Raw genomic sequence first — 27224 nt, 5'->3', positions numbered from 1 at the left:
AGTAATTGCCTATTTTTTCAGGCGGACTTTATGTCCAACTACCAAATTAGGTATCGTGGAAGGAGGCGACTAGCAAACATACTTTACTGTTAAATTTTTCATATTAACCATTAAATAAAAATCCAAAGCCTAAGGCCGGGGGAATCGAACTCAGTAACACAAAACATATTAGCTTTACAGATCGGTCTCGCCTCTTAACCGCTCGGCTACCGTGGTGGCGCCTTAATAATGTGTTTTTAATAGAAATTAAATCTTTCTTGCCGCTTTGAATTTCATTTTCTCTTATTTTTGGATTTCGTTCATACGCTCGGCCATTTGTCCGTTTGAAGCACTTTCAAGTTTGTACACTATTACAGTGGCTGTATTTTCACTGCGTCGTATTAGTATTCTGCAACGCTACTCTCTATACTTAGGAACAGATATTTGACAATGAATTTAAAGATTAATAGATAAATATTTAAGAATGTTTGGTGCCCGACTACTCAACGTACTTCGCTCGATGGGCAAACGAATGCGTCCTGATTATGGACAAATGCCGTTGCGTGAGTCTACTAACCACCTCTTCATTCTGTAGGTAAGAATGTAATGCAGGTTGAATAAGACTTCTACAGCCTCAGTAGAGTTAGTTCTCATAGCTCCTGTTGAGACCATACAAAACCTTAGCTTTATCCTTCTATAAGACTTCCGCCATCTAGTCACCCACTCAAGGGTCTAACGAACCTCGATTCACAGAACTATTGGGATATAACTCCTCTGCCAATTATTCCCGCACAGCCTTTTGATAAGATTCTTACAATCTAGACCTAGGCTATTTAGGTAGTTAGATATTTTAATCATATGGTTCTAACATGAACTCAGTCTAAAAGTACTAATTCAAAAAAATATAATAAAAGAACTAAGAATACATAGTACAAAAAAAAAGTTATGTATTTATTAAAAAACATAGTTACTCTTAACTCTACTGAACTCTTAACGTCTACTGAAGATGGACCAGGGTGATCTGAAACGTCCTTTTTCTAAATAAAAAGGATTTAGACTGAAATATGGTTTTAATATAAAACATTCCTTTTATCGCACAAGTTGCTAAACCAAGATACAGAAAACTCCACTTCAACCTACAATCTCATATAAATCCTCTAGCTCCAAATCTTTCTTCTAGAACTCTTCCTGACTACCCGACAAGACGTCTTAAGAGACAGTGTGGCCTCGTGATCTCCTCTCAAGTGAAGAGAGTGACTAACCGTCTAATGTTTTGGAGTGTTACCACTGGGTAACTTCTCCACTCGTTTGCTTCATTTGTTACTCTGTTATCATTGTTTCTTAAAACTAATTAGTCATGTACAAAATCAATAGTGGTACAATTAGTGAAAGTGACGATCACGTTCAGTAGCAAACTAGTTTGAAGTTGGTTTTATTAGAACGAGAAAAATTGGGCCAAAAAGCGCTAACTTAAGATCATCTAGGTCTTAACATTAACATACAAGTGGGCACTATTTGAACGCGATCTATTTTACTCTTCAATGGAGAACCGAAGCAAGTTTATTTTGTGAGATAGAGGTCATTGTTATTGATCTGAAAGAGAGCAATCATATTTGTTTTGTGGAAAATGGCTTCTTTCTTAATGATCTATTCCGTTCAAATATCTTTGCTTGCTTCAGGCTATACTCGAAGCTCGAATTCTTGCTTATTCGTATTAAAGTTGCAGAGTTTCTGTAGTGCACGCTTTGTAACATGGCTGAGTTAAAGGAATATCATTCAGTTCTCTGCACTTCTCTAACTTTGAATGCCTATCATGAAGTTAGAGGCAAAATTATTTAACCTGGGAATTCAAGAATGACCAAAAAAGGCGCCCATATGTGGCTAATCAAAAAGTAGGTTTAGCAACATATTATGCGATTACTAAGCAATTCATGGAGACCTCTATGCGTCGAAAGTTTACTGCAGAAAATTGTACTATATGTCCGTTCTGATATTAGCCTCCTCCACCTTAACGACAGATTCTGCGACACTTGCTGTCCCCAGCAATTACTGCGAATCTTCCTTTCGTCAGCCAACGCGCTAATTGTAGCACAAATAAACGCAAAAAAATATATAAAGCATAAAATATTTTTCTCTGATATTTAATCATCTTTGAAAAGAGATAAAAAGATTCTCACCTCCCATATTCAGCTTGAATGGCTCTTTAAGTTCTTTAGATTTTTATTCTTTTTTTAGAAATTTCACCAAGATAATAAAACTAATTTGTCAAAGAAATTGAATTATTAGGTAAAAGATAAACACAGTTCTCTAAGTTCCATCCGGCTCTGTAGTTATATCAACATCCCGACAAGAATAATGACGAGCTAAGAAAAGACTTCCTATTGCCTCAGGCTGACTGATAATACTTACAACCTCAGTATTCTTTCCCCCTTTTTCTCTGTTCGTTGAAGGGAAGATCCCCCTACAGGGGACCAAGACTGGCTGGGTAAACTTCACTTCCCCACTTTATATACATGAGAAAACACAGAAATAAGGAGAAGGGAAATAAGGAAAAAGGACAGGATTATTTGTTCTTCTCTGGGTATTGTTGGCAATTTCTTGCGGCTTAAACCCAATCTGTGTACACCTTCTTTGCCACCCTAACCACTATTTACATCTAATTTCAGACCGTCCGCCTTGTCCTTCCATTCTTCTAGATGACACTTATTGCCATAGAAGAAGGTATTCTATCTATTTATTTAGTATTTAGGTTGAACTCAGATAACTAATGATTCAAGCAACAGCAAAAAACATTCTCCAGGGAATGTGTAAAATTAAAGTGAATGAAGCAAATAACGAAGCGTTAACATTAAAGATTCTTAAATCAGTTATAAGCTGAGGAAACGAGTTCTGCCAAAAGCGCTAGAGATACTCTATAAAGTGGTATACGAGGTGTGGCTATTAAATAACAAGACTATTGCTGTAAAACATTTTATTTTAAATTTATACATATTTAGTTATTATCTCCTTCAATATACACCACTCCCCTATCCCTACAACGCTCCATGCGAATTTACCATTGTTCGAAACAGTGCTGGAAGTCTTTTTCTGTGAGCTCCTGCAAGACGCGTGGCGCATTTTCTTTCACAGCTTCAACGGACTGAAATCGTGTTCCCTTTTACTGCAGATTTGACTTTGGGGAACAGATAAAAGTCATATGGGGCCAGGTCAGGCGAATAAGGCAGATGAGGCCTAAAATTGGGATGTTGTACTTGGCTAGAAACGTCTTGTCAGAAAATACAGTGTGAGCCGGCGCATTGTCTTGATGGAGAACCCTGTGACTTGTTCTTCCACAAATCGGGTGGGTTTTTTCCTTACTTTTTCACGGAGTTGAGCAAGCACATCACGGTAGTAATGTTGATTAATTATAATCGATATTTTCATCCGTTTTGGACGTGGAAGGGCGACCCGGGCGGTCATCATCTTCGACGTCTTCTCCTGGCCATCTTGGAAACGCTTGAACCACTCAAAAACTCGCGCACGTGATATACATTCATCGCCATAAACTTCTTTTAATAAAAGATAAGTTTCAGTAGCGGTTTTACCCAGTTTCATGTGAAATTTCACGACTATTCGTTGCTCTACTACATGTGTAGCAACATGTTTTCAGGTAAAACGAAACTAACACCTCTTACACAGACGACGGTTCCGGTCAGACAGATTTCTCTACAAACACGTGAGACGCTGCAATCGAAAGAGAAGGCTTTACGCAGCACAGCTGTCAGTCGTTAGCATTTGGCGCATGCATAGTTCTTCTGTAGTAGCATCAGTCTCGTTATTTAATAGCCACACCTCGTATTTGTTAACAGCGGATCTTCTAATGAGGGAAAAAGCACAATCACTGAGACGAATGTCTACAAATTATTTTGCAGTTTGTACCCAGCTCACGGATGAATTTATAAGTTTTGAGGGCAGCGGGTGAAACTTTTTTTTTTAGCAGAATTATCTATTTTACTTCAAAATTAAACTCAAAAATTATTATGGAAATTGTTGTTAAAAAAAAGAGCAAAAACCATTTTAGAATTTAATAAGTAACACTTAGCAGCGGAAACGAAACATTATATGATCTGGAATTACAATTTCTTAAAAATAAACACGAGAAGCCCTCTTTGGAAGGTTAATGTTAGTAGTAGTATTGTTTTATAGGGCGTTTTCTGTCAAAACACTTTCAAAGTCCGCAGCCGTTAACTAGATTGGTTGGCTGGCTTCAGGCGGCACAGCTAATTTAACCTCCTTCTTCCAATTTGTTCTCTCCTCCGCTTGGTTTACTTCCGCTTCCTGCTACTTATTAAGTTCATCTGCATACAAGCGTCTTGATGATGTTCACAGTGAATAAGGCGTACATCTCTTGGTAAACATCCTAAAACAACAGCTACATTGAAAACAAGAAGGGTTAAGAAATTCGCTATACATTCTGACTGCGACAACAATACGCCTGTTAATACAACTATAACAACAAAACAGTTTTTACAAAGGTCAACTGGAATTTGCTTTAAAATGGCTACCTTCTCTCTTCGAATGGTCATGTACAAAATCAATGACGGTACAATTAGCGTAAGTGACGTCCACGTTCAGTAGCAAACTAGCTTGAAGTTGGTTTTATTAGAACGAGAAAAATTGGGCCAAAAAGCGCTAACTTAAGATCATCTAGGTCTTAACATTAACATACAAGTGGGCACTATTTGAACGCGATCTATTTTACTCTTCAATGGAGAACCGAAGCATGGTTATTGTGTGAGCTAGAGGCCATTGTTATTGATCTGAAAGAGAGCAATCAATTTTGTTTTGTGGAAAATGGATTCTTTCTTAATGATCTATTCCGTTCAAACAACTTTGCCTGCTTCAGGCTATACTCGAAGCTTAAATTCTTGCTTATTCACCGTAATAATGTTGCAGATTTTCTATATTACACGCTTTGTAACATGGTTGATTTAAAAGAATATCATTTAGTTCTCTGCACTTCTCTAACTTTAGATGCCTATCATGAAGGTAGAGGCGAAATTTTTTATACTGGGAATTCAAGAAAGACCAAAAAAAGGCCTCCATATGTGGCTAATCAAAAAGTAGGTTTAGCAACATATTATGCGATTACTATGCATTTTATGGAGACCTCTATGAATCAAAGTTAACCGTGGAAAATTGTACTATAAAATGTCCGTTCTGATATTAGCCTCCTCTACCTTAAGACAGATTCTGCGACACTTGCTGTCCTAGCTATTACAGCGAATCTTCCATTCGTCAGTAGATTGATTGCTTTCATTGCTTTTTTAAACGCTTTTAACGAAAAGCGTATAAAAATATCAGCTAAACTTTACCTCTTTCTAGAAGAGAATCAGGCTTTTCATACCTATCTATTTCACAATCTGGGTTCCATTGCTACATCCGCATTAAACTTAATCGCGTAGTCTTCGCAGCAGTGCCTATTCTGTAGCAACAAAAACTACAGAAAGAGTATATTTTTGGAGACAAATCGTCCTCCAAGAAGCCATTGCTTCTAGCACCGAGCATGTTTCATTATTAACTCCTCTAGTTGATTCAAGTTATTGAAATGTTGGTCATATCGAAGTACCATCAACAATTCAAAACAGATTATAACTATCTACCTTAAAGTTTAGCCGCTTGTTGACTTAACTGAATATTTACTTTGCTAATTATTATTTTGTGAATTAGTGCAAAAAAAGGGTAAGCAAATTTCATAACTTTGGTTAGCTGGACTCAATGTTTTTGATTGGGATGTGATGTTGATCTCATTAAGTGATACGATCTTAGGTCTGGCCATCACTGGAAATAGCGACTTTCCCAAGCCTGTTGCTCGAATGGTTTTAGAAACTTAAAAGAGTACAATCGAGGCTTATTTCTCTCTCTCAAAATTCTCTGTAGAACTAGATTTCTAATTTTCTTGGAGTGATAACAAACAAATAGGAGGAGTCTAGAACCTCTTCCATTTCTCCTCACTATTCTTAACATCCAACAACGTGTCCTGCTTCTTCCGTTGCACAACAAATCTGCATCACCTCTGGATAAACTGTTTCCCTCATTACCTTCCGTTATGTTCATAAAACATATGTATAACCTGCCGTCTTAGATTCCTAGAAGAGATTTAAAAGGATTCAAAAAATTGGTTCAGTGATTTCACTTGTTCAGAAAGCTAAATCTTTCATTTATGTAGGGACTATTTTCGGGTTTCACGACATGATTATGGTAATTAGTTTAGCAAAGCATATTAGAGTTTATGTTCAATGAAATGTATTATGAGTCTGTGGCTGTAGATGTGTGTTTTTGAATGGAGCCTCTGGCTAAGTAATGTTAATGTGATTGCGTTCATTTAGAGATTTGAAATCAATCAACTGGAAGACATTAAAGCAACAAGCGAGGGCAATATGGGGAATAGAAATGGAAAATTGGAAACTGCAGAGCACCATTCAGGTCAGAGGTGTGTTTTGGAGGAGCTGTGTTCTGGGTGATGGGGAAAACGTATGACGCGTGTTAGGGGCAAACTTTGTCCAATATCCATTTAAACTATTAATGTAATTACCTTCGCTAATCACCCAGCCGTAATTTGAATAAATTGTTGGTAGTCAAAGTTTTAAAAATGAAAATTCGTGACGTATTTAAAATAGATTGATTGATTTATTAATAATTAAGATAGATTCGTGTTATGGAGAAAAAAAAATAATATACTTTGAACTTCGTTCTGTTTTAATTGATTCTTACTGCTATCTGTCACAACCTGATAAGTTGTGGTGAAATAAATTTTGACATTTTAAAATCTATGGATTTTTGATGTTATTCTAATTAACACTGCATTGCCAATGCTCGAACTTAGTCAATTATTACCAATGTGGAGTCATATTGACTCCATAATTTATTTTTATCTTTTTTTTATATTGATTTCAATTTTAATTATAAAATTTGCATTAAAGGATGAGAAAGAATAGGAATTAAGAACGAAAAAACAAATTTTGTCCACAAATCGGCTTTAACATTTCACGCAGAAGGAATTAACTTCTACTTAGGATCGCAGTAATTTCAGTATTTTCTAGAACCCTGATTGGCTATCTTCTGATCAGGGGCTCATTCATTTTTTTAATTACATTCACTATTTTTTCAATTACTGTGCGCTGTTGATACGGATCGGAAATTACCCAATTCGCTGCAAGTTTTTGCTGCAATTCGGACAGAAAATCAATTCTAGAAAAAGACTTTTTTTTTGTGCCTTGATACTTTCTATGAAAATTATGTAAGTTTATCACCTAAGCATTTAGGCAATAAATGTTGATCATATTAGAAAAGAAATACAATGACTACCTTCAAGTTTTACGATTAGCACACGAATTTCGATTCACTGAATCATTATGTAAAGATGAGTGTAGCAACCCAGTTTATTGAGCTTTTCTTTGTATGATGCCGCTGTAACATTTAGCTCAAAAGAGAATAAACATGAATGAATCCTTGATTTCGATTTTCATAATCTGTGGAAATATAAATATCCCAAAAATATCAAGAGCAAAATCTTAGAATTCTTCGCGAAGAAGACAGCAGGGGGTTTGAAGTAGAAGTAAATTTCCCTGTATGGGCAGACCAAATTGGTAATCTGGAGTCAAGTTAATAACAGAAAATCTACTTATACTACCAATCAGGAATTGAAATGACTCCGATGTATTTACTAAATAGTAATAAGTGTAATGCCAATCTGGAGTCAAAATGACTTCTATGATTCAAGTAAACTAATCTGCAAAAAGAAACTAAGAATTCCATGGTCTTCAGCTCGTGACCATCAAATGGTGAGAGAGTGGGGATAGCATACCTAAGAGCATTTTGGGATAACTATGAGATGTGGGAAAACAGAGACCATTCCTATTTTTTTAGAGTCAAATTGACTTCGGATTGGCAATGCTGAGTTAACGGATTCGAAAGTGCGACTAAAAGGCTGTTAAGCACTTTCTGAAGGGATCGCTTAGATTTGGTCAGGAAGAAGTGATATCCCACAGAGTTAAACTCTTCCAGAATTGAATGCCTTCATATTTGGTCCAGAAGTATACACTCCTAAGAATAATAAAACGTTGGAAAGAAGTGCTGTAACTAGTGGATGCAACAGTAGACTCTTTGTATCACCAAAAGAGCAGCAATAGCGTCGGCTTTCTCGCCAATTCTCGAAGAATCTAATATCTAAAAGATCTATTGTGCTTCTCTTGGTTCTAGATAAGGCCATTTCTGAGAAATCATACAATCTAAAAGAGCTCTAGAGTGTTATTATGCCCTCCTCTAGTTGCTGGTAACTACCCTGACTGTTTGGATAATTTCTAGAATGAGAGAGAAGCCTTACGGTTAAGGGTAACCACATTTCTCCCTTCCAATGAATTCCTTAAATATTCTGTGGTTTGCTCGGCCGTATTTAAAGGAATCTGAGAGGAAAAAAAGCAAATAAGGACAAAGAATTAACTATTACAAAGTTCAATTTAGAATAATATTAAAAAATTTACAAGCGAAGTACAATAATAGCAAACAAATGCTATAATTCTGAACGCTTCAATTAGCAATTGGCAAGGGGGAGAATAAATCTTTAAAACAAACGCAAAAATCTTCTCTACTGAGCTTTCGGCAATCCATGGATTACTGTCCTGATGTTTTATGTATAAACATATTGGTTTATTATTTAGGATTAAAATTAATGTGACGTCTTCGGTTAGTGTTAGTGAGTTTGGATGTTTATGCTCGAATGAGGTTAAGCGAGCATTTCGCTAAGGATTTGTGTAGAATTTGGGAACAATTTATCCGTTGATTTATGGGTAAACTTTTATCAGTAACACTCCTTGTTATAATCAAGATCGTTTTATATTATTCCAACCAGTAATACGTCACAAATGTTGTTGTTGTATTAATCCTATTCAGAAATATACATATGTACGTCCAGCTTTCTTTTGGAGTTTCAGTTTATACCATAATCTCCAAACTGGTTTACAGCTATGGAAGGATCAAAATCAGAAAATTTAAATTAAGGACACAATTTATCAAAAGCCCTAATCATTGGAAGCTCACTACATGACGTTTTTAACCCTCTGATGTCTATACTCAACCCTAACGTTATAGTTCCCTGTGCTCCTACAAAGTTTCTACAAAGCGGGTAAAGGCAAAAACTTGAATTGCAGCGAGGTCGATGATAGAAACTTGAATTGCATTATCTGCAGGCCATCAATTTTGGATTTGCAATTTATACTCTATAAGGAACAAGCATCTAATCTATAAAGTTATTGGACTAATTGGACTAAAAATGAACAAGTCATGTTCTTTCGCTCGATGTCGATATGGCTGTTCATTCTGGCTATAGTCGCTTGTATAGAGATATCAGTTTATTGGGTCTAAGTGAGGATTACATTTATTATAACATACTTGCGCTTTAGACAAACTCAGAGTGGTCAGCCAGATTCAAGTATCTAGTGATGACACTGAGAATCAGGTCTAGAAATGGTTATTACCACATAAACACCAACTCAATCTGTACAATGTGCAATCTAAATAGAATTGAAACCCTGGAGCACTTTCTCTTTGTCTGTCCGCTGTATTCACCGCTGAGGAGACATTACCTGGGACAGTTTCTTCAAAAAGAGCCCCAATTAATAAATATTCTAAAAGCAAACACATATGATCGCCCAAATAAGATCTACCATTAAGTTATAGAATCTTTAAAACTAAGATCATTTGTAAGAAGTGAATAAAGAAATAGAATTTATTGTAGCTCAAATGTTTAATTTACATCAGTATGATTATTATTATCTAATATTTATAATAATAATAATAATAATTATTATTATTATTATTATTATAATTATTATAATTATTATTAATAATTATTATTATTATTATTATTATTATTATTATTATTATTATTATTATTATTTGGTTTATACAGAGCCGTTAAATTAATTTTATTATATTTAATGTTTATATTTTCAATACAGTAGTGGTTATTTAAAATTATTGTACATTTCAGAACCCCTGTAATATGTAAATTACATCAAATTCAGAAATTTATCTATCTATCTTGAGTTAGAGTACTACCTTGTATAACAACAGCTTGTTTCTTGCGGTCAGTTTAGACTATGCAGAATATCGGGAATAGTGCTTAGATCGTCGCCTCGCCTTTGTTAATATGATCCTTAAGGTTACATTCCGTTCGTGAGTGACACCTATATATAGGGCAGAACTTGACTTCGGAAGTGTACATAATTCTTTCCAAAGCATGAATTTATGTTTGAAAATTGAGATGGCTTCAGTTTTGCTGTTGTTAATTTTAATTTTCCATCTTTCGCAATAATAGCTGATGCTGGTCCATTACTTCTAACAATCTGAGCTCTATCGTGTCTTTTCTCTACGATGAAGAATAGATTACAACGTATTCAGCATAAAAGACCAAACTAACAATCTTGAGGTTAGGCAGCGTGTTGAAGAGACTAGAAAAACTGTCGATTTTTTCCCCTATACTGATTAACAAGTTGCACGTTAATTTTTGTTACATAATTTACTATATTATATATTTAACATACTATTTGTAAATTTACTATTTAAATAAAGAGTAAAACTGAATTGATCAGAATCGATCACCAAAAAATGTGTAACAATGCAATACAATTATACTGTAAGACAATAAAGTTGGTTCCATAATAGTACACTATATACATACATCCAAGCAACCGAGCATAGACTACTATGATGCTAAAGAATTTGATATAATGAACTAGGAAATGTTTTATATGAAATAATTAGTGTATGGGCTTGGCTGAAAATATGGTATGATGAATATAAGAGTTGAAATAAACAAGTGATGCAAGTCGTTAGGCGATACAAGTGATCTTCCGTGGCCCAAAGCTGATCCTTTTTGTATATTTTCTAGAAGTGGAGAAAAAGAATGAATGTTTCCTCTCACCTTGGTTTCTAAGAGGTAGTAAGTCTGTTTTCTTAGTCTCCTTTAAGTGTCAATTCTAGTTTACTCACCGTGGATAGAAAATTGCATGTACCATTTCAATACTTACTATTTCATTTTATGTATTATAAATTCATGTTTTGCGATGGTGGCTCCATTTCTAACATTTGCTACCGTCCTATATATCCATCTACCAACCGAAAACCACTCTTCATCTCGTCAAACTAACTCTGAGATTAATACTTATCTTTTGTTTTTCGCAAACATAGAAAAGAAAACCGTCTGCTCCATTTCTACCAATTTTACAGTCCTATATAATAACCATGTACGTATATACCGTTCATCTCGCCAAACTAGCTCACAGTTTCTTACTTTTCTCTTCGCAAAGAAAGAAAATAATAAGTTCTACTGTTACGGTTAGCTTTAGCTGCATCTGTTCATTCCAATCTAAGCAGTAACCTTTAAATAGAAATAGAAAATATATTTGATAGACTGTGACAATATTTAAATTGCAGTTCATATTCCACAGAACTAGTCTGCGTCATCCTGGATAAAAGATAAAAATCAGACATTTAATCGCTTTCCAAAGCATTTGTCATATTGGGTCATCAAATTGCTTTGTTAGTGACAATTTTTCGATTTCATATTTTAACAATGGCAATAAAAGTGTGCTCAAAAGCCTTGTTGGTGATGTTTCATTCTAGTTTTTGTTTCAAAGTCCCACTCATTCTATTTAGAATCCAAGCCTAAATAAATACAGTTTATTATTATTTTTGTAGATTGTTTGATTATTTGAATTGATTTTTTTTTTTAAATATAAATATTTAATATTGCTCTTCTGTTTCTTTGTGTACAGGACCACCAGGTATTCCAGGAAAGCGAGGTAAAAGAGGCAAAAAGGGTGACGCGGGAGAACCTGGACCAGCGGTGAGTAATCGACTCGTAGTCGATCTAAAAAACAATGTTCATTAATATTGTGGTAGTTAACCAAAGTTTTAATATTTTGTAATGATTTGCTTTTTCTTTTCTTTTTAAATAAAAAGCTGTGCTTAGTATATTTAAACATGTTTTTCTATAATAAACAAATATTTGTATAAGTGTTATAATATTATAATTTGTATAAAGAGATTTATTTAAGTAGTTAGTAGACTGTGGTAAAACAATTTTTGAAATTATTCTTTGAATTCACATTTGGAAAATGGTGGGAATATTGATCACATTAACCAGTTAAGCGTGGAATTTAATTTTTAAAAAAACGCCCCACAGTGTGCGGAATTAACATCAGACAATGACGCGTATACCCACGTCGAACGCAGGGCAAAACAACCAAAAGTTTACAACGTCATAATAGTCACAGCAAACGACTTTTTCTGCAATTTCTGGGGCTTGAGATTACAGAGCATTCTGTGCTCATTCTAAATCTTTCACTGCTTCATGCGTATGCATTGCTCTAGTTAAGAAGAGACGCAAGAGCTTTTACAAGGAAGAAAAGAGTTTTTTGAATTCTGTGCAAAATGAAATCATGTACTGAGGTCTGAATCTCTATCTAAGAGGTAAAAACGGCACAAGGGTTAAGAGCTTCTATTTGTGTGCGTAATTCCCCAATCTCTAATGCGGAGCCCAAACATGTACCAACCACTTATCATTTGGCTGGCTCCCTCCACCCCCTCTGTATAAAATACTTGGCAGTTCTATTGGGGGTGCGTTCCACTAAGCGACCACAACGACCAAAACATACTTTCAGGCGTTCCACTTGGCGACCGCGGTCGTTGTGGTCGTGGCGAAAACGTCACTAATGACGTCACTATTTTCGCTCACACAACGACCACAACGCCCCACCTTAAGAGCTGGGTCGAAGTGGGCGTTCAGAGTTGGCGCAATTTTTAAAACAAAATATGGCGACCGAAAAAATTATCTCATGTAAATGAAAGTATTATTTCATGTAAATAATAGAATGTGTTTCTCGAAAGTCTACAATAAATAAATAAATACTTATCCCTTTACATACTAAATCACTGAATAACACAAAATCATTTACCTGAAATAACTTTTAAATTCTTCATCTGAATAAAGATCAATTACTCTGATAGCTAATAATACGTGGCCTAAGTTTTCGCTTTTTATCATTGCGATTTTGTAAAATTGCATTCCACTCTAATCGGAACTAGATAAAGAACATTCTAAAGCATTATTAATAAATATCCAACAGTTGCCACAAAAGACACTTTAATTTTATTTAAACGTAAATTTTATAAATACTCCAAAATGTAATATAAAAAATTGAATTATATATATTCTTTTAATATAAGTCAACTTTACCAATAATTAATAAAGTTTATTATAACTGCTTATAAACGGGGTTAAAATTAAAAAATAACCTCTTCAAGCTTCAAACTTATTTTCGAGGCCGCCATATATAATGTTTACATGAACGGTTAAAACGCCCACAGACCATTCCACTTGGGTTTTCGATCGCAACGCTCACAAGCAAGTGGAACGGCCAAAACCGCGGTCGTGAGCGTGGTCGTTGTGGTCGCTTAGTGGAACGCACCCTGGTAAGATAAAGGAAACATCTCACCAAATAATATGCTTATTGTATTTTATTAAAATTTCGAGTTTTTATAGTTAATGGCAATTTTATGGATGCACGTCGAACGCACCATGACAGAGATTTGGTTTAACGTGTATATACACTTCAAACGCGCTTAACTGGTTAAAGGGCATATATTGAGAATTGACATCAAAAACGGCGAATGCCAGTTTGATTATCAATATCGTAATTTTGGGGAAGGGACTATCTCAGTGTTAGCGTACGGGATTTCCACGCTAAGTTTCCGGGTTCAAAGTCAGCTACTGGCCCTTAGATGTTTTTATTTGTTTCCTTTGGAGCCTCTTATTGATCTCTGACTTTAGTGAGAGAACACTATCCGGAGAACAGCACTGTCGTGAATGAGGCTCCAATGAGCCTTCAGGTGTTTGTGCTTCATTTACTTATTCAAGTTAAGTACTATTGGTTTCAACTTGTTGTGTGAAGAAGTCTGCTTTCAACCGTTCATTTAGAAGGAATGCTTGCTTCCAGGTCGATTTAATGGTGTAATTGAAATATAAAAACATAAGGTTGTTTCAAGCTGTTTTTTACTCTTTGAAGTTCACTGAACTTCAACATTAGTAGTTTTTTGGGGACGCCGCAGTCAACGCATACCTTTCTTTGTTCTGACTTTTTCCGAAGGTTCGCCTGAAAAAATGTTGCAAGTTAGAAAAGTTAGGAAATTAATATTTTGTGATTATTCCACTTCTAACAAAATTGTAAAGTGTGTGGAGTGCTCAACTATTTGGCTGATTGCTAATTATTTTTTTTCATGGGACTAGCAGTCTTTTGATTAATATTCTCAGTGCAGGATCTTGAACAATCCTTTTCTTCTGATAAGGATCTTGCTAAATCAACTTCCTTATAATTCCTTTTAACTAAGTCAAGTAGGAATGCCTTGTGACTTTGACAACGCTATGTACTCTGTTTTAGATTGTTTAACGAAAGCATTAGTTTTAGTCAACACCAATAAAATGATTTGAGATAAAGCTTTACCGTAGTCTGTTGTAAAAATTCTTACATTAAATCAGATTTTACAATTATGTTAATAGTTTTCGTCGTTCTTCGTTGTATACACAGTGTAGTTTCCCCAATTTCTCCGCTGTATCTGCTACTATATTCACGTTCTAGTCCCAGCTTCTTGAAAAAAAAAAAGCCCTCTAATTCGACAAAGCCCCCGTGGATGAAATTACGGAATTTATCTTTGCTCAGGTTGACGCACGCTTTAAGCATATTGTGCTTATGATTTTCCAGCAGTTTGTGTATCGCCTGCTGCAGACCAGGAAGGCTGATTCACAGCGAAACTCTGCCTACTCTCTTCTCCTTCCTCAGGTTACCCCGAAGATAACCTACCCCATAAAAGTGGTTTCTTCTTTTGTTAAAGATACTTCTTTGAGTTTTGGAAGGAATATTCTAAAAGAAACATCTTACCAAGTTGCACATACTTTCTCTCAATGGTTTAATAGGGTAGAAGATGGTGACCAATTCAGTGGAATAATACCTAATTGATCCAAGTATTGTGTAAAGCAACTCTAGCTTAATATTGAAAGACAACTTAACTGATGGCCATCATTTATAGCTTGAAAGGGATGGCTAGCAATAAATGGAATGTTCGTGAAGAACTGCAAGAGTTGCGTGTTAAGTAATGTTCAATTTGTTTTTCTAAAGATGGCTGGACGAATTTGTTTCTATGTCGAACATCTTATAAACTAAATAAGTTTCAAAACTTTCCTAGAAGAGCTCTCTAGTGTGACTTCAAAAAAACAATTAAACCAAAATAACTAATAACATTGTGAATTCAAGGTTAATTTCTTAAGTAATAGATTTACTTCTTTTTTTTCTGTAGGTGTTAATATAAGTAGCCATTTATTTATTGTGTATTTTATAGAATTTTATTTATTTTTGCCTTTATTTAGTAGCGATCATTATTGGTTTGAGTTTTGCTTTTTCTGTTTTCACAGGGACCTGCCGGTCAGCCTGGCAAGAATGGCTTCCCGGTATTTTATTTTTGTTATTCTTATTTTATTTATTCATTTTGTCAAGTATGTGCCAATATTATTTACTGTAGCATGTTTGGCATGTGACTATTATTGTATTTCTTATTTTTGATTAATTATGATCCGATAATAGAAGACAATAGAGGAAAATAAGTTTGCTTTATTTAAAAAATATATAATTTAAAATTATGTTGCAGGGATTCAAGGGAGGCAAAGGGGATAGGGGATTTCTGGTAAGAATTATTTCAAACAAAAAAAAGCAACGATTAAAGTATTTTTTTCTAACCATCTGGTGGTGGACTAACAAGAATAAAAAGTATTAATCGATTAACCCGATTGTAATTTAAGAAAAACAAAAATAATTTGTCCTAAATATTTTTTGTGTTAATGTTATTTGAAAGGGGAATGGTATGATTGGAATAGGAATAATGCAGTAGAATGGTGTATTAATATTAAGCAGGGTCAATTGTCTTGTTTATGATTTGAGATTGAGCAATACAAATATTTTTAAAAATGAGATTTTAATTGTTGGGTTAATTGTTAATATAAAAAAAAGAACAAGCAATCATTCCATTCCAACTAAAACCCGTAAATGGATATTAACGACTAGTACAGTTTGCTAGTTTTTTAAAAGATGGTTACTTTTAGCGATTCGAATTCCTTTAAGGATTTTTTTGTAGGACATGTAACTACTCGTCAAGTTAATATTATCTATAACATTAGTTGTGCAATAACTAAATTTTGTTTTATAGACTCAACTCCCCATTATTGTTTACGCCATTGCTCCGTACTTTTCCTCACAATTTGCAGGCTTCCTGGATAAAGAACCTTTCCACCTGATCTCTTAAGTTTGTGGACAATCTGTGAAGATTCGATACCCAAGCCCGTGCTAGTTTTTTAAAAGAAGGTTACTTCTAGAGATTCGAATTCCTTTAAGGATTTTTTTTGTAGGACATGTAACTAACTACTCGTCAAGTTAATATTATCTCAAAAGTTTAGAAATAGTTGTGCAATAACTAAATTTTGTTTTATAGACTCAATTCCTCCTTTTTTTTGTTTACGCCATTGCTCCGTATTATTCCTTACAATTTGCAGACTTCCTGGATAAAGAACCTTTCCACCTGATCTCTTTAGTTTGTTGACAATCTGTGAAGATTCGACACCCAAGCTGTGCTATCAGAACGCATGCATGACTGCCTTATACGAACCTATGACCCGCGGATCAGACACTGACCCACAATTGCTAGGGGCAACCATTTGTTTTTTTACGCGGGTTGATTTAGATTTTCTAATTGTTGAGGATAATTTATGTTCTGTCTGTATTTTTTTCAATTACGCATTGGCACAAACGAAATTTAAATGCTATCTATAACCATTAGTTTGATCATTTCAGTTCTAAAACGCAAATGACGACAAAAATGCTTTTGTAGTATTTGAAATAAAGCAAGTGTTTACAAAATATCAAATAAAATGTATAATTTTACTCATATTTTGTTTGTTAAAAAAATTCGACAACCCAAAGCAAATAACCATATTTAGATTTTTCTTCAGATAAAACACACTTTTGTAAGGTTTTGTTCCATTATATTTGTAAAAAGTGACTTCCACAGCACTTGTTTCGTCCCGTTTTACCCGTTAAGCCAACTGAATTTTAAATATGTTTAGTTTTGAAAATTTAAAAACTACTCTTGTGCAAATGGGCATTAGTGACCCAAGAGCTAGTACTAAAAAATAAATGAACAAAATTTGACCCACGTCTCAAAAAGGTTCGCCATCCCTAGCCTATACCATCATATTCTTTTCTCCATATATTATTTAATGTGTTTAATCACAAGTCCAATTTTGGAGAAAACTTCTTTAACAAGTTAACATACAATAAGAGAAAGTTTGGTGAGGTTTTACTTCAATTTTGAAAACTTAAAGAACAGTTTTACCACTAAAATCTTCATAAATTTTAATAAAACAGCTTCTACTTTTTTTTTAGTCTAAATTTATCATTACTTGTAAGGCTATAAAATATACATACGCTCAAAATTCACATATTCATGCACAGTTAGAATTTAATCTTACTAATGTCTTCTACAGAATGCGGTAGTGTGTTTATGTTATGTCGGTACATTTATTTATTTGTGTTTAACCGCATTTGGTTTGTACATAAATTTTTCGGTAACCACTTTTAAGCGTGTAAACTTAGTTTACGGTAGAAACATTTTGCATAAATTTGTTATACTACGCCATTAGTTTAAATTTATTTACGAGTATTTGACTGTGATAAAACCCTTACTTGTACTCAACACAAATTAGTGTTTTTGGGTGGGCATTAAACATATTACTTGTTTTTATGTTAGCTACTGTAAGCAATGTTTAGTTTTAAATTACAACAAACAAACAAAAATTGTTGGCGATTTGACGAATTTGAATTAAACTAAGTCGCGAGTATATTTGCGAATTGTGGCTTTAACTATTTTGCACATTTAAGCACTGTTCTTGACGTTCCCTGCTTTGCTAAAATCTTATCAAATTTCTTAATTATACTTTCATATTTTGTGGTTCTTTTCAACTTCCAGCAAGATTTAGTGCAGATTTTGGTTTTTCTTCGGAGATAAGCAGTTGTTTCGTAGACTTTTGAGTAAGAAAAACAATTTTCACGTTGACTTATGAGGGGTCACTCTGCCTGTTTGTTGTTCTTCAAAATTCAAAAATGAAAAGTCTGGTGTACACTCTCACCTAACTTTTTCGTTTTTACAATTCCTTAGGTTGAAGCTTATACATTTTGCATCATTTATTCCACTTTATGGAAACGGAGAAGGCAAATATTAAGTATATACTGTGGCATAAACATCATTGTAACAAAGACTGTGTGCACATGAAGATCTGAAGGCATAATGAACTAGAGAAAAAAGTAGTGCAATTTAACGGGAACTATATCTGGTGCTAGAAAAGTTTCTATTTCCTCGGTGCCTTTGTAATTTGATGTAGAAGTTGAAATAAAAGCTAAAATAGCACCAGATTGCTGATTCTTATTTTGCTTTAAATAAAGTGCTACGCTTCAGGTCCACTCTCCAATGCTGCAAAGTCGTATTTATAAGACTGCCGCTGTTTATCTAAATGAGAGCTTGCTACTCACAGAGAAGAATGAAATGTTCATGAATTTCTGGGATAGAAAATGACTTGAGACAGCTTTTCCAGTAAAAGAAAGTAGGACTTCAAGAATTATTAACAATATAGAGTTTTCTAAGTTAATGGGAGAGCCAAGCCTAGTGGCCTTCGCTAGAAAAGAAAGATTGCGATTTCTTAGAGAACGTCTAGAGGGGGCACCTTTGAACAGTTTTAATTTCCGGTAAAATATTTAAAACATTTATGATTGGTAATTTTCTCCATATTTTGTGGTAGACCTGTTGTATAATTGGCAGAGTTTCCCTTCGTTTTCATTGTTTGGTAAAGTCAGAATTGAGGAATGTTATATTTTGTAAGGTGGAAGTAAAATTTTTGTTGCGCCTTTGGAAGTGTATTGTGAAGATTGTAGTGGACAAGGTGTAAGTGTTGTTAGTCCATATTAACATTTGGAATTCGTATTTTTAAATCTAGTATTTACAAAAGTCTATTTGCTTGCAAAAAGTGTTGGATATTATATTTTCTTTTATGGAAGGAGAGGTGGCACATTTCAACATCACAGTTAAAATGTGCCGCCCTACCGAGCTGCAAGTTTGTGACTTTTTTTCTTTGTTTAATCGCAGAGAAGGGGAAAGTGGTCCGAACCTACATTAAGAAGGGCAACAAACCGAATATTTTGTTCAAACTTCCTAAACCAATCACACTTCGGGTACAACGACCCGAACTGAGTCAGTCTTGATTTTTGAACTAGATTTCAGTGGTTTAAAAGAGAAAATAATGTAGTAGTGAGAGAAATGACTGATATAAGGTAGATTCAGAGTAAAGTAATATCATTTCTTTCTATTTTATATTGTGTTCAAAGGTATCCAACCAGTGGGGCAGATAATTAACATTTGACACAAAAATTTTAAATTAAAAAAATAAAGATATGTATGTAAAGTACAAACTGTTTATTGATATAGATCTCTTAAGAAGACTTGAAAGTTGTAGAAAACAAAATAAAAAGGTTCAATAATACAGACTCTGTGCACTCAGAAAATGTAAATTCTGTTCAAATGTGGGGCCCCCCCTCTCACCTACCTGAAAAGATATAGGCGAGATGGCCTGGTTAAAAGTAAGCCTAAGATAAAGACCGAAATTGAGGATGGCTTCAACTGGATTGGCTGGAGAAGATGGGTGAAGTAAAGCTAAGGTAGGCAAGAAGGCAGTTCTTTCTGGAGGTGGCCCAGACTGAAGCGATATTAAGCAGTAGTAAGCACGTACAAAATCGATATTTCCAGTTCAATATCGAGAATTTTACAAGCTCATCCTCGGGCTAGGGTAATAAGAAAAAGAAAATCCAATTTAAAAGAGGAATTACACAAAAATAATCTAGAATCTCTAACTAAAATAACAAACTATATTTATGTACCCAGTAAATTGCGAATTTTCTACAAACTAGCTAACAGAATGGGTTTACACGGCCAAAGTAACTGGTTATAACAGGCAGCTTTTACTGTTAGAATGCCAAAAAAAAATTCGAACGAATGACAGGCCACTAAGCTATACCAATATACAGATATAGTTGGGAGGTTTTTGAGAGAGTAGAGTAGCCATAGTAAGGGGCCAGTGTAGGGAGTGGCGCACAGGGATGACAGAAACACCTACACATACAAGCAAGCACAAAGATTTATATACTCCTAGCGGAGGCAGCAGCGTGAAGTCTCGTATCCGGCAGTCAGCCGCCTCCGCCGGTAATCGTTGCCGCCTCTAGCTTTCTCATCCATCTGGCAACTTCAACTTTCCTCTCTACCACATTCCCAGAGTTATACCTCTATTCATTTTTTTTTCAACACAATTTTTTTTGCCAGCAACCGACCGTGATTCCACTGATAAGTAAAGCGCGAGCCATTCTCCTTTCTTTACTTTTTAAATGTTACATGTTCCGTAACAACTAAAAGTACTGCAGACACAACCTAGGACAGCTTGTGTTACAATCTCCTGACAACCATAATATAAAATACACCATCACAATTTATTACATACCTTTTTATACTCCTTTATGTATAATTTCAAAAGTAGTATTACTTTTTTCTTTTTTGGAAATTTGCCATTTATTTTTCCTTCTTGTTTTCAATTTCAAAATGTAATAAGTTTTGGTTTTCTGTAAATATTTAAAAAAAAAAAATCTTCATCTAAATTAACCGCACTAACACAGTTAAATTAAAATTTCCTCTTTTGTCTAACTAAGCAAATTTTTGTTGTATTACTCTTTGCATGCTTCGCTTCACTTTATTTTTTATTTTTGTATTTGTTTCATATTTAAATTATTGTATTCTTTATTTTCAGATTTATTTTGATTAAAAGTAATAATTAAATATATTCTCTGTTACCGACTAAAACATAGTTTTCTTGTTTCTCAGGGACCTATTGGTTTAGACGGACCCAAGGGAGATCCAGTGAGTAACATTGCTATTTTTATTTTGTACAATTTTAATGCGCATGCCCTGCAAAACTTATCCAGTTAATTTAAAAAATAAATGGTAATCTTGGATCTATAACTTCATAAACAAACGCTTCAGGTCTAAACTGTAATCCTTCAAAAGAAAAAAATGCAATGTTATTTAAACAATAATAATTAATAAACAATTTAAATTTGTTTATTAGGACGAACACAAATTCTTCATATATCTATTTCAGTGTAAATTACGCTTTGACGAACACATTTAACGAGCTATCGATATAAGTATTCAGTGCTTTGTCTTTGTATCTTTTTTTAAATTATTTTTTGCTACATACATCCAATATTTCACCGGATGAAAATTCAATGAAAACGACCAAGAACTGATGTAAAATTTTTACAAGGGATGTAAAAAACAACCCCCCACTTTTTTTGATTTTTCAAATTTCTATTGAATTTTATATTTATTATGGCGAAATGTTCAACCTGAAAATTGGACAAGTTAAGAAGCTGTCGTTTGCAAACAAACCTCGTGTCCATTCTTGGCCATCAGTCTTGATTGTGGCGTGTTGGTGAGTTCAGTGAAGTTCTTTTCTTGGTTTATTTATTGATAGAATTATTACATAATTATCATGAGTTATGCATTCTCATAATAAAATTTAACACCTCATCAGCCACTTTTTTGCTTTGGCTTTTGTTTTTATGATTTAAAGGCGCGTTAACATCTGAGGTTATTGACGCCCGGAGGTTTTTTCAGTGTACTCCGGAAAGTGTTCTCTTGTTACAGATAACACTGTCCATCACCGGACAGTGTGCTGTAAGAAGCTCCTAGGAACAGAAAATCTAAGGGCCATAATTCGAACCCATAATCTCCACGTGAGAATCCAATATGCTAACTTCATAGCAATCCCTTCCATATCTTTTGTTATTATTACTTTTTTTTTCTTTTAGAAACCTGAAAACTTTAACCAATGTACATTACTCAGCTTTCCAACCAGACCAGCCTTTTTACCAGACACTTTTGATGCATGTTTTAAAAATCTGTTAAAACAATATTTAAATTTGTTTATTACAGATTGGAGGCAGTTTGCATCCAATATATGTTTATATGTTTATAACAAAGGTTGTTACATAAAATATCATTTACTTAATTAAAATCTAAACAAAGCTTGTAAACCAAATTAATTGGAAATAGACTCGCTTTTCCTTCCAAAAATTAAAATTTAAAGAAAAATCTTATTGACGAAAGATAGAATGGTTGGCTGGAGCAACTTTAGAAACTGAAGATAGAGAATGTTATAGTTTTGTGGAAGATGATGATGATGATGTTACCTTCCACATTAACCAGACGTGTCCAAAACATCGTAATTTCTTTAAGGAAATTGGTGTTTTGTTGGCCCCAATCAACCATTAAGTTTATTTTTATAGAGTCAAACTTCGAATTATTTCATTAGAATTTATTGTTTTATCTATTCTATTAGCAACAGTACATTAGTTTGTTTTCACAGGGTAGGCCAGGAGAGAAGGGCCAAAAAGGTGAACTTGGAAGTCCAGGATTTGATGTTTATGCAGCTGTAAAGGTACTAGAATTAATCTTTTCATTTATTTTCTTTAAAGAAATAAAATATAAATATCTATTAAAAAACAAAAAAAAATACTTTGCAGTTATAATTACGATGTTTGTGTGTAAGTTTTTATACTAATAACTAAAAATTAATTATAATTAATTAATTTATTTAAGAAAGTCTGATCAAATTTAACAATTACCTAATAATTCGGGTTGGTTCTACCAAATCTTTATTATCACTAAAAATTCAGGCAATGAGCTGTTGTGAAGGATCGTTAATATACTAAGTATATCTTTAATTAAAGACAGATCTGTCTGTTTAGTGTTAGGAAAGGTGAATAATCATTTTTCTTTCATTTAATACCATACTTTTATATTACATTGGTGTGTGCGTTAATATTGTATATAGGGACTGAAGAGGTCGGTGACAACCCTTCGTGGAGGTACTCTAGGATATGCAGAAATTGTAGCTGTTAAGGTAAAAATAATGATGTCCGCGATCTGTAAATGAAATTATTTTATTCATCGGTGTCCATCGTATTGTCTATTTTGATTATATCTATTAGCTAGTTGATTTATCCATTTTTTGGCACTAAAGTAGTTACTTCTTTTTTTAAAATTTTTTTTTGGCAACTTTTTATGGATTTTACCAAATGTGCATTCAAAAGTTTGAAAAAATGTAGGTCGCTCTGAAAGTGCGACAGCTATATCTATCTCCCCTTGTAAACATATTATTATGTTAGTATGAAATTTTGTTCTCTTATACCCTATACTTTTCTCAGTTATAGGCTATAGTTTTTTTTTTGTGAACAGATCCATAAATTGGGAAGATATTGAGAGTTGATATCTTTTTGGGTCATGGTTTGCTGTAAAATTGCGCCCGCTAGATCTCCCTCTGTCAACAACATATTAGTATGAAATGTTGTTCTCTTATAGACTATACTTTTCTCAGTTAAAAGCTAGTTTCTTTGTGAATAGATCCATAAATTGAGAAGATATTAAGTGTTGAAATGTTTTTGGATCATGACACGCTCTGAAATAGCGCCAGCTATATCACCCTCCATCTATAAACAACATATTAGTATGAAATTTTGTTCTCTTGTATACTATACTTTTGTCAGTTATAAGCTATAGTTTGTTTGTGAACAGATCTATAAGTTAAAAAGATATTGAGAGTTGAAATTATTCCTGTAAAATTGCGCCCGCTAGATCACCCTTTGTATACAAGATATTGCTATGAAACATAATTGTCTTATACATTATTCTTTTCTCAGTTATAAGCTATAGTTTTCTTGTGAACAGATCCATAGGTTTTGAAGATATTAAGAATTGAATTTTTTTTGTGGACATTGCTGTAAAGTTGCACCCTCTAGATCACTCTCTGTAAGAAATGACGGTATTTATTGAGAATCTGACAAATTTTCCCCTCAGATCAGTGATTATAAAGTGGGACATTTAATAATTTGTTTATGAACTATAATTGAAAATATTAAAAAATTGCGAATGTTTCTATACATATGTCACTATACCAGTGATAAGGATTTTCAAAATTTGGACACGTCGAGCTCAATAGGTTCGCCATTATTGATCTAGTTTTTATGTACAGCCTATTTAAGAATATTGTGTCTTATGTTTTCTTCTCAGTAGTCTTACAGCAAGAGATTTGGCTTCAGTGAGTTTTCTCTAGTTTTTAGTCCGCAGTCTTTTCCATTTGAAAATTCGAATAGTTAATGACCAACTTGGTGAACGCTATTTCTCTCTCTAAAAGAGGAAACCTTACGGTTAGTTTATTTTGTCATTAAGCCCCCTTTTTCGACAAGGTCTAGCCACATTTATTCCTTAGAGCTGACACAGTCCGTGGCAAGTTCCTTTAGCGTCAACTGTAGAAGACTGTCAACTCTTCTCTGATAACAGCCCATCTTTCAATGATAAGTCAAATGCTGAAGAATGTAGTTTATGGTTTTGCAAAGAGATGATAGTAGGAAACATTAACAAATCTAATTTCTGTTTGAGCCTCCTCTGTTAAATTATAATTTATTTTTTCTTTTAGATTTTTCAAGCATATTCCAATCCAAAATTTTGTTCATTTATAGATAAGAAATGCCGCCTATTTGCTTTATTTCTTCCACCCCAGGTCCCATCTAGTTTGTGACAGTTCTATTTAAAAGAGCTAGAAAATTGCTTTTAGAGTCTCCTAATTACCAAAAATAAAAAGTCTCATTTAATGTTAATGCATATTGGCCCATTTTGAAGTTTCTACATTCTAACAGAAACTTTTCAGATCAGTCTAGTCAAAAAAATAAATAAATAAAAATAACTGACGAACTATATTCTAGTTCGAGAAGTCCAAATCAATATTAAAACAGCTTTGAAAAAATCCATAAAATGTTAAATCCATCTGTTGTATAAAATTTTCATTTCCTTTGTTTCCATGATTCTTTGCTATTGATGGGGACTTTTATTTTAGAATTAATTTAGAATAGTGGTTACTTTTTTTGATTATTCTTATAGCTTCAATATTTGGTGTATTTGGCATAGATCGGTAGTAAATCCGTTTTTGTAATTTAGTTATATATTCAAAATCTTCAGTAATGTATTATTTATAAGACGCATGCCATATTATTTTATATTAACACTTTCTGTTTTACTTTTCTATCTACATTTTTATTAATTTATTTATAATTTATTTTTCATTTTAATTTTCTTTTTTTTTCTTTTTGTTTCCTATTGCGTTAATGGCTTTAGGGTCTTCAAGAACAGGGCCATAACATTTCGGCGCAGAGTGTCATAATGCTTAAAGTAAGTTATTCTCAAAAAAAAAAAAAAGCAAAAAAAAAACAATAAACTTTAAAATACTCAAACATAAAATTGAAAAAAACAAAGTGAGGCTTGTAAAAAGAACGATCAATTTTCTCACAAATAAAGGAAAGCACACTTTCCAATGCAATTTGAAAGAAAGATCTAAAGAACTAAATAATTAAATATTAGATTGCACTTTTAACACTCTTTTTATGCCAAGTTAGAATTTTTTTTTTTATCTATTTATTATATAATTATGTTTGAATAAAATAATATTTACTTGCTAAGTGCATGAAGTGCATGTCAATTTAAATATTTATAGTGCATGCCATGTAGGGTGATAACAATATTATTGATGTAGGTTTATTGCTTCTTACAGATGTTGTATAATTAAAATGAATGAATTAAAGGCAGAAAACTTGAATTCAGGTCAAATTAGAATTTCTTGATCAAAACTACATAATTCTATTCGTATAAGGAGTATAATCTTCCCAACTGGTGATTAATCACCGCTATCAGCTGAGTGTCTAAATAGAATTTATTCAACCCAGCTTACCATTTTTTTTTGAGATGCAAAAGCGATTTAACCCACTATTTAATGGAAATTTCTTCTTAATTAACTATTAAATTAAACCAGTTAACTAAAAGTAATAAGTATAAGCTGCGTGATGGTTAATTTTCGTAGAGAGGTTATCTTAAAGTTTCTAATTGATTACAATCTAATCCAATAGTTCAAAATTGATAGCAGAAACCACGTTGGCCCACAATGAAAACCATGTTATCTTGGCAGACGACAGATTAGTACTTAGTAGCTTTTAAAGAGGGCTTAAATTATTGTACTTAGCTGGAGGTAACAGTTGGTACTTAAGGCCAATATTGTAATTTAATAATTCTACTTCTTAATTAATAATACGTTTGTTTCTAACAAGAAGACTCTTTCTGAAATTAGGAACAAACCGCAAGATAGAATCGAGCCACAATGAGCTCTGATTTCCTAACTCTAAGATGAAAAATAAAGTCAACCCAAATAGAAGAATTAGCAGCAGTCAAGCAATTTCTTTTTAACTGTGAATATGTAAGAAAAAAAAAGAAAAGACAAAACAAACCAGACTGAATTGCATGAGAATGACAAAAATAAATAAATACAAATAATCAGAAAAAAAAACAGTAGTTTACCACAGTGCTATCTTTGTTGAGAGGTTAGCAATGTTCACATCATGAAATACCAATATTCAATGAAATTACACTGAATGTATGTATTGCAAATAATCGTTATGAAACAATTCACTTTTATGTAGCCAATAACATTCTTTTAACCAATGAATCTCCACTTTGAAATTGATAAAAACTTTCACAGGCATCTGATGTAGACTACCAATACTTACACTCTTAAACTCGCCTCTAATGCCAGGTCTGAATTTTGGTTTTTTCACCCAAAATAAATGAACACAGAATCCGGGAATTCATTGGGGAGAGAGCATCATATAAGTTTTAAAAAAAAGTGTGTACTAATAATTTTCTGGATTTCTAACAAAAACTTGAAAAAGTTTATAACTCTTTTTTATCTGAATTTAAGTTCTGCCATCTGTATGCTTTAATTATATTGATTATTATTGAACGTGTTTTTTTTTAATTTTAAAGAAAAACAATCACAATAGAATAGGATATTTTTTTAAAAATGTTTTAATACTAGTAATTACAAAATGTATTTTTGTTAAAAAAATAATAATTTGAATTTAATAATTTAATAATAGAATCGTAGGAGAACACTTTTCTTAGAG

At 33.3% G+C, this 27224-nt stretch overlaps 1 protein-coding gene across 17 annotated transcripts in view; it reads left to right on the top strand.

Moving 5' to 3' along the window:
- LOC141458826 (uncharacterized) overlaps positions 1-27224 on the top strand; it is a 559501-nt gene that overhangs the window by 507286 nt on the left and 24991 nt on the right. For 7 of the 17 annotated variants that reach the window (XM_074137345.1, XM_074137340.1, XM_074137349.1 and 4 more), the window contains exons 2-8: positions 11796-11866; positions 15488-15523; positions 15721-15756; positions 21040-21075; positions 22586-22657; positions 23054-23122; positions 25390-25443. In XM_074137345.1, coding sequence (XP_073993446.1) covers positions 11796-11866; positions 15488-15523; positions 15721-15756; positions 21040-21075; positions 22586-22657; positions 23054-23122; positions 25390-25443 — 374 coding nt within the window. The remainder of the gene's footprint in view (positions 1-11795; positions 11867-15487; positions 15524-15720; positions 15757-21039; positions 21076-22585; positions 22658-23053; positions 23123-25389; positions 25444-27224) is intronic. The other 10 variants (XM_074137351.1, XM_074137341.1, XM_074137353.1 and 7 more) reach the window with 8 other exon arrangements.

The sequence above is a fragment of the Rhodnius prolixus genome, unplaced genomic scaffold (assembly GCF_049639745.1).
Source record: "Rhodnius prolixus isolate KJV_2025 unplaced genomic scaffold, Rpr scaffold_5, whole genome shotgun sequence".
NCBI classification, from domain to species: domain Eukaryota; kingdom Metazoa; phylum Arthropoda; class Insecta; order Hemiptera; family Reduviidae; genus Rhodnius; species Rhodnius prolixus.
The sequence above is the reverse complement of the archived record's forward strand: the minus strand, read 5'-3'. Positions and strand labels throughout refer to the sequence as shown.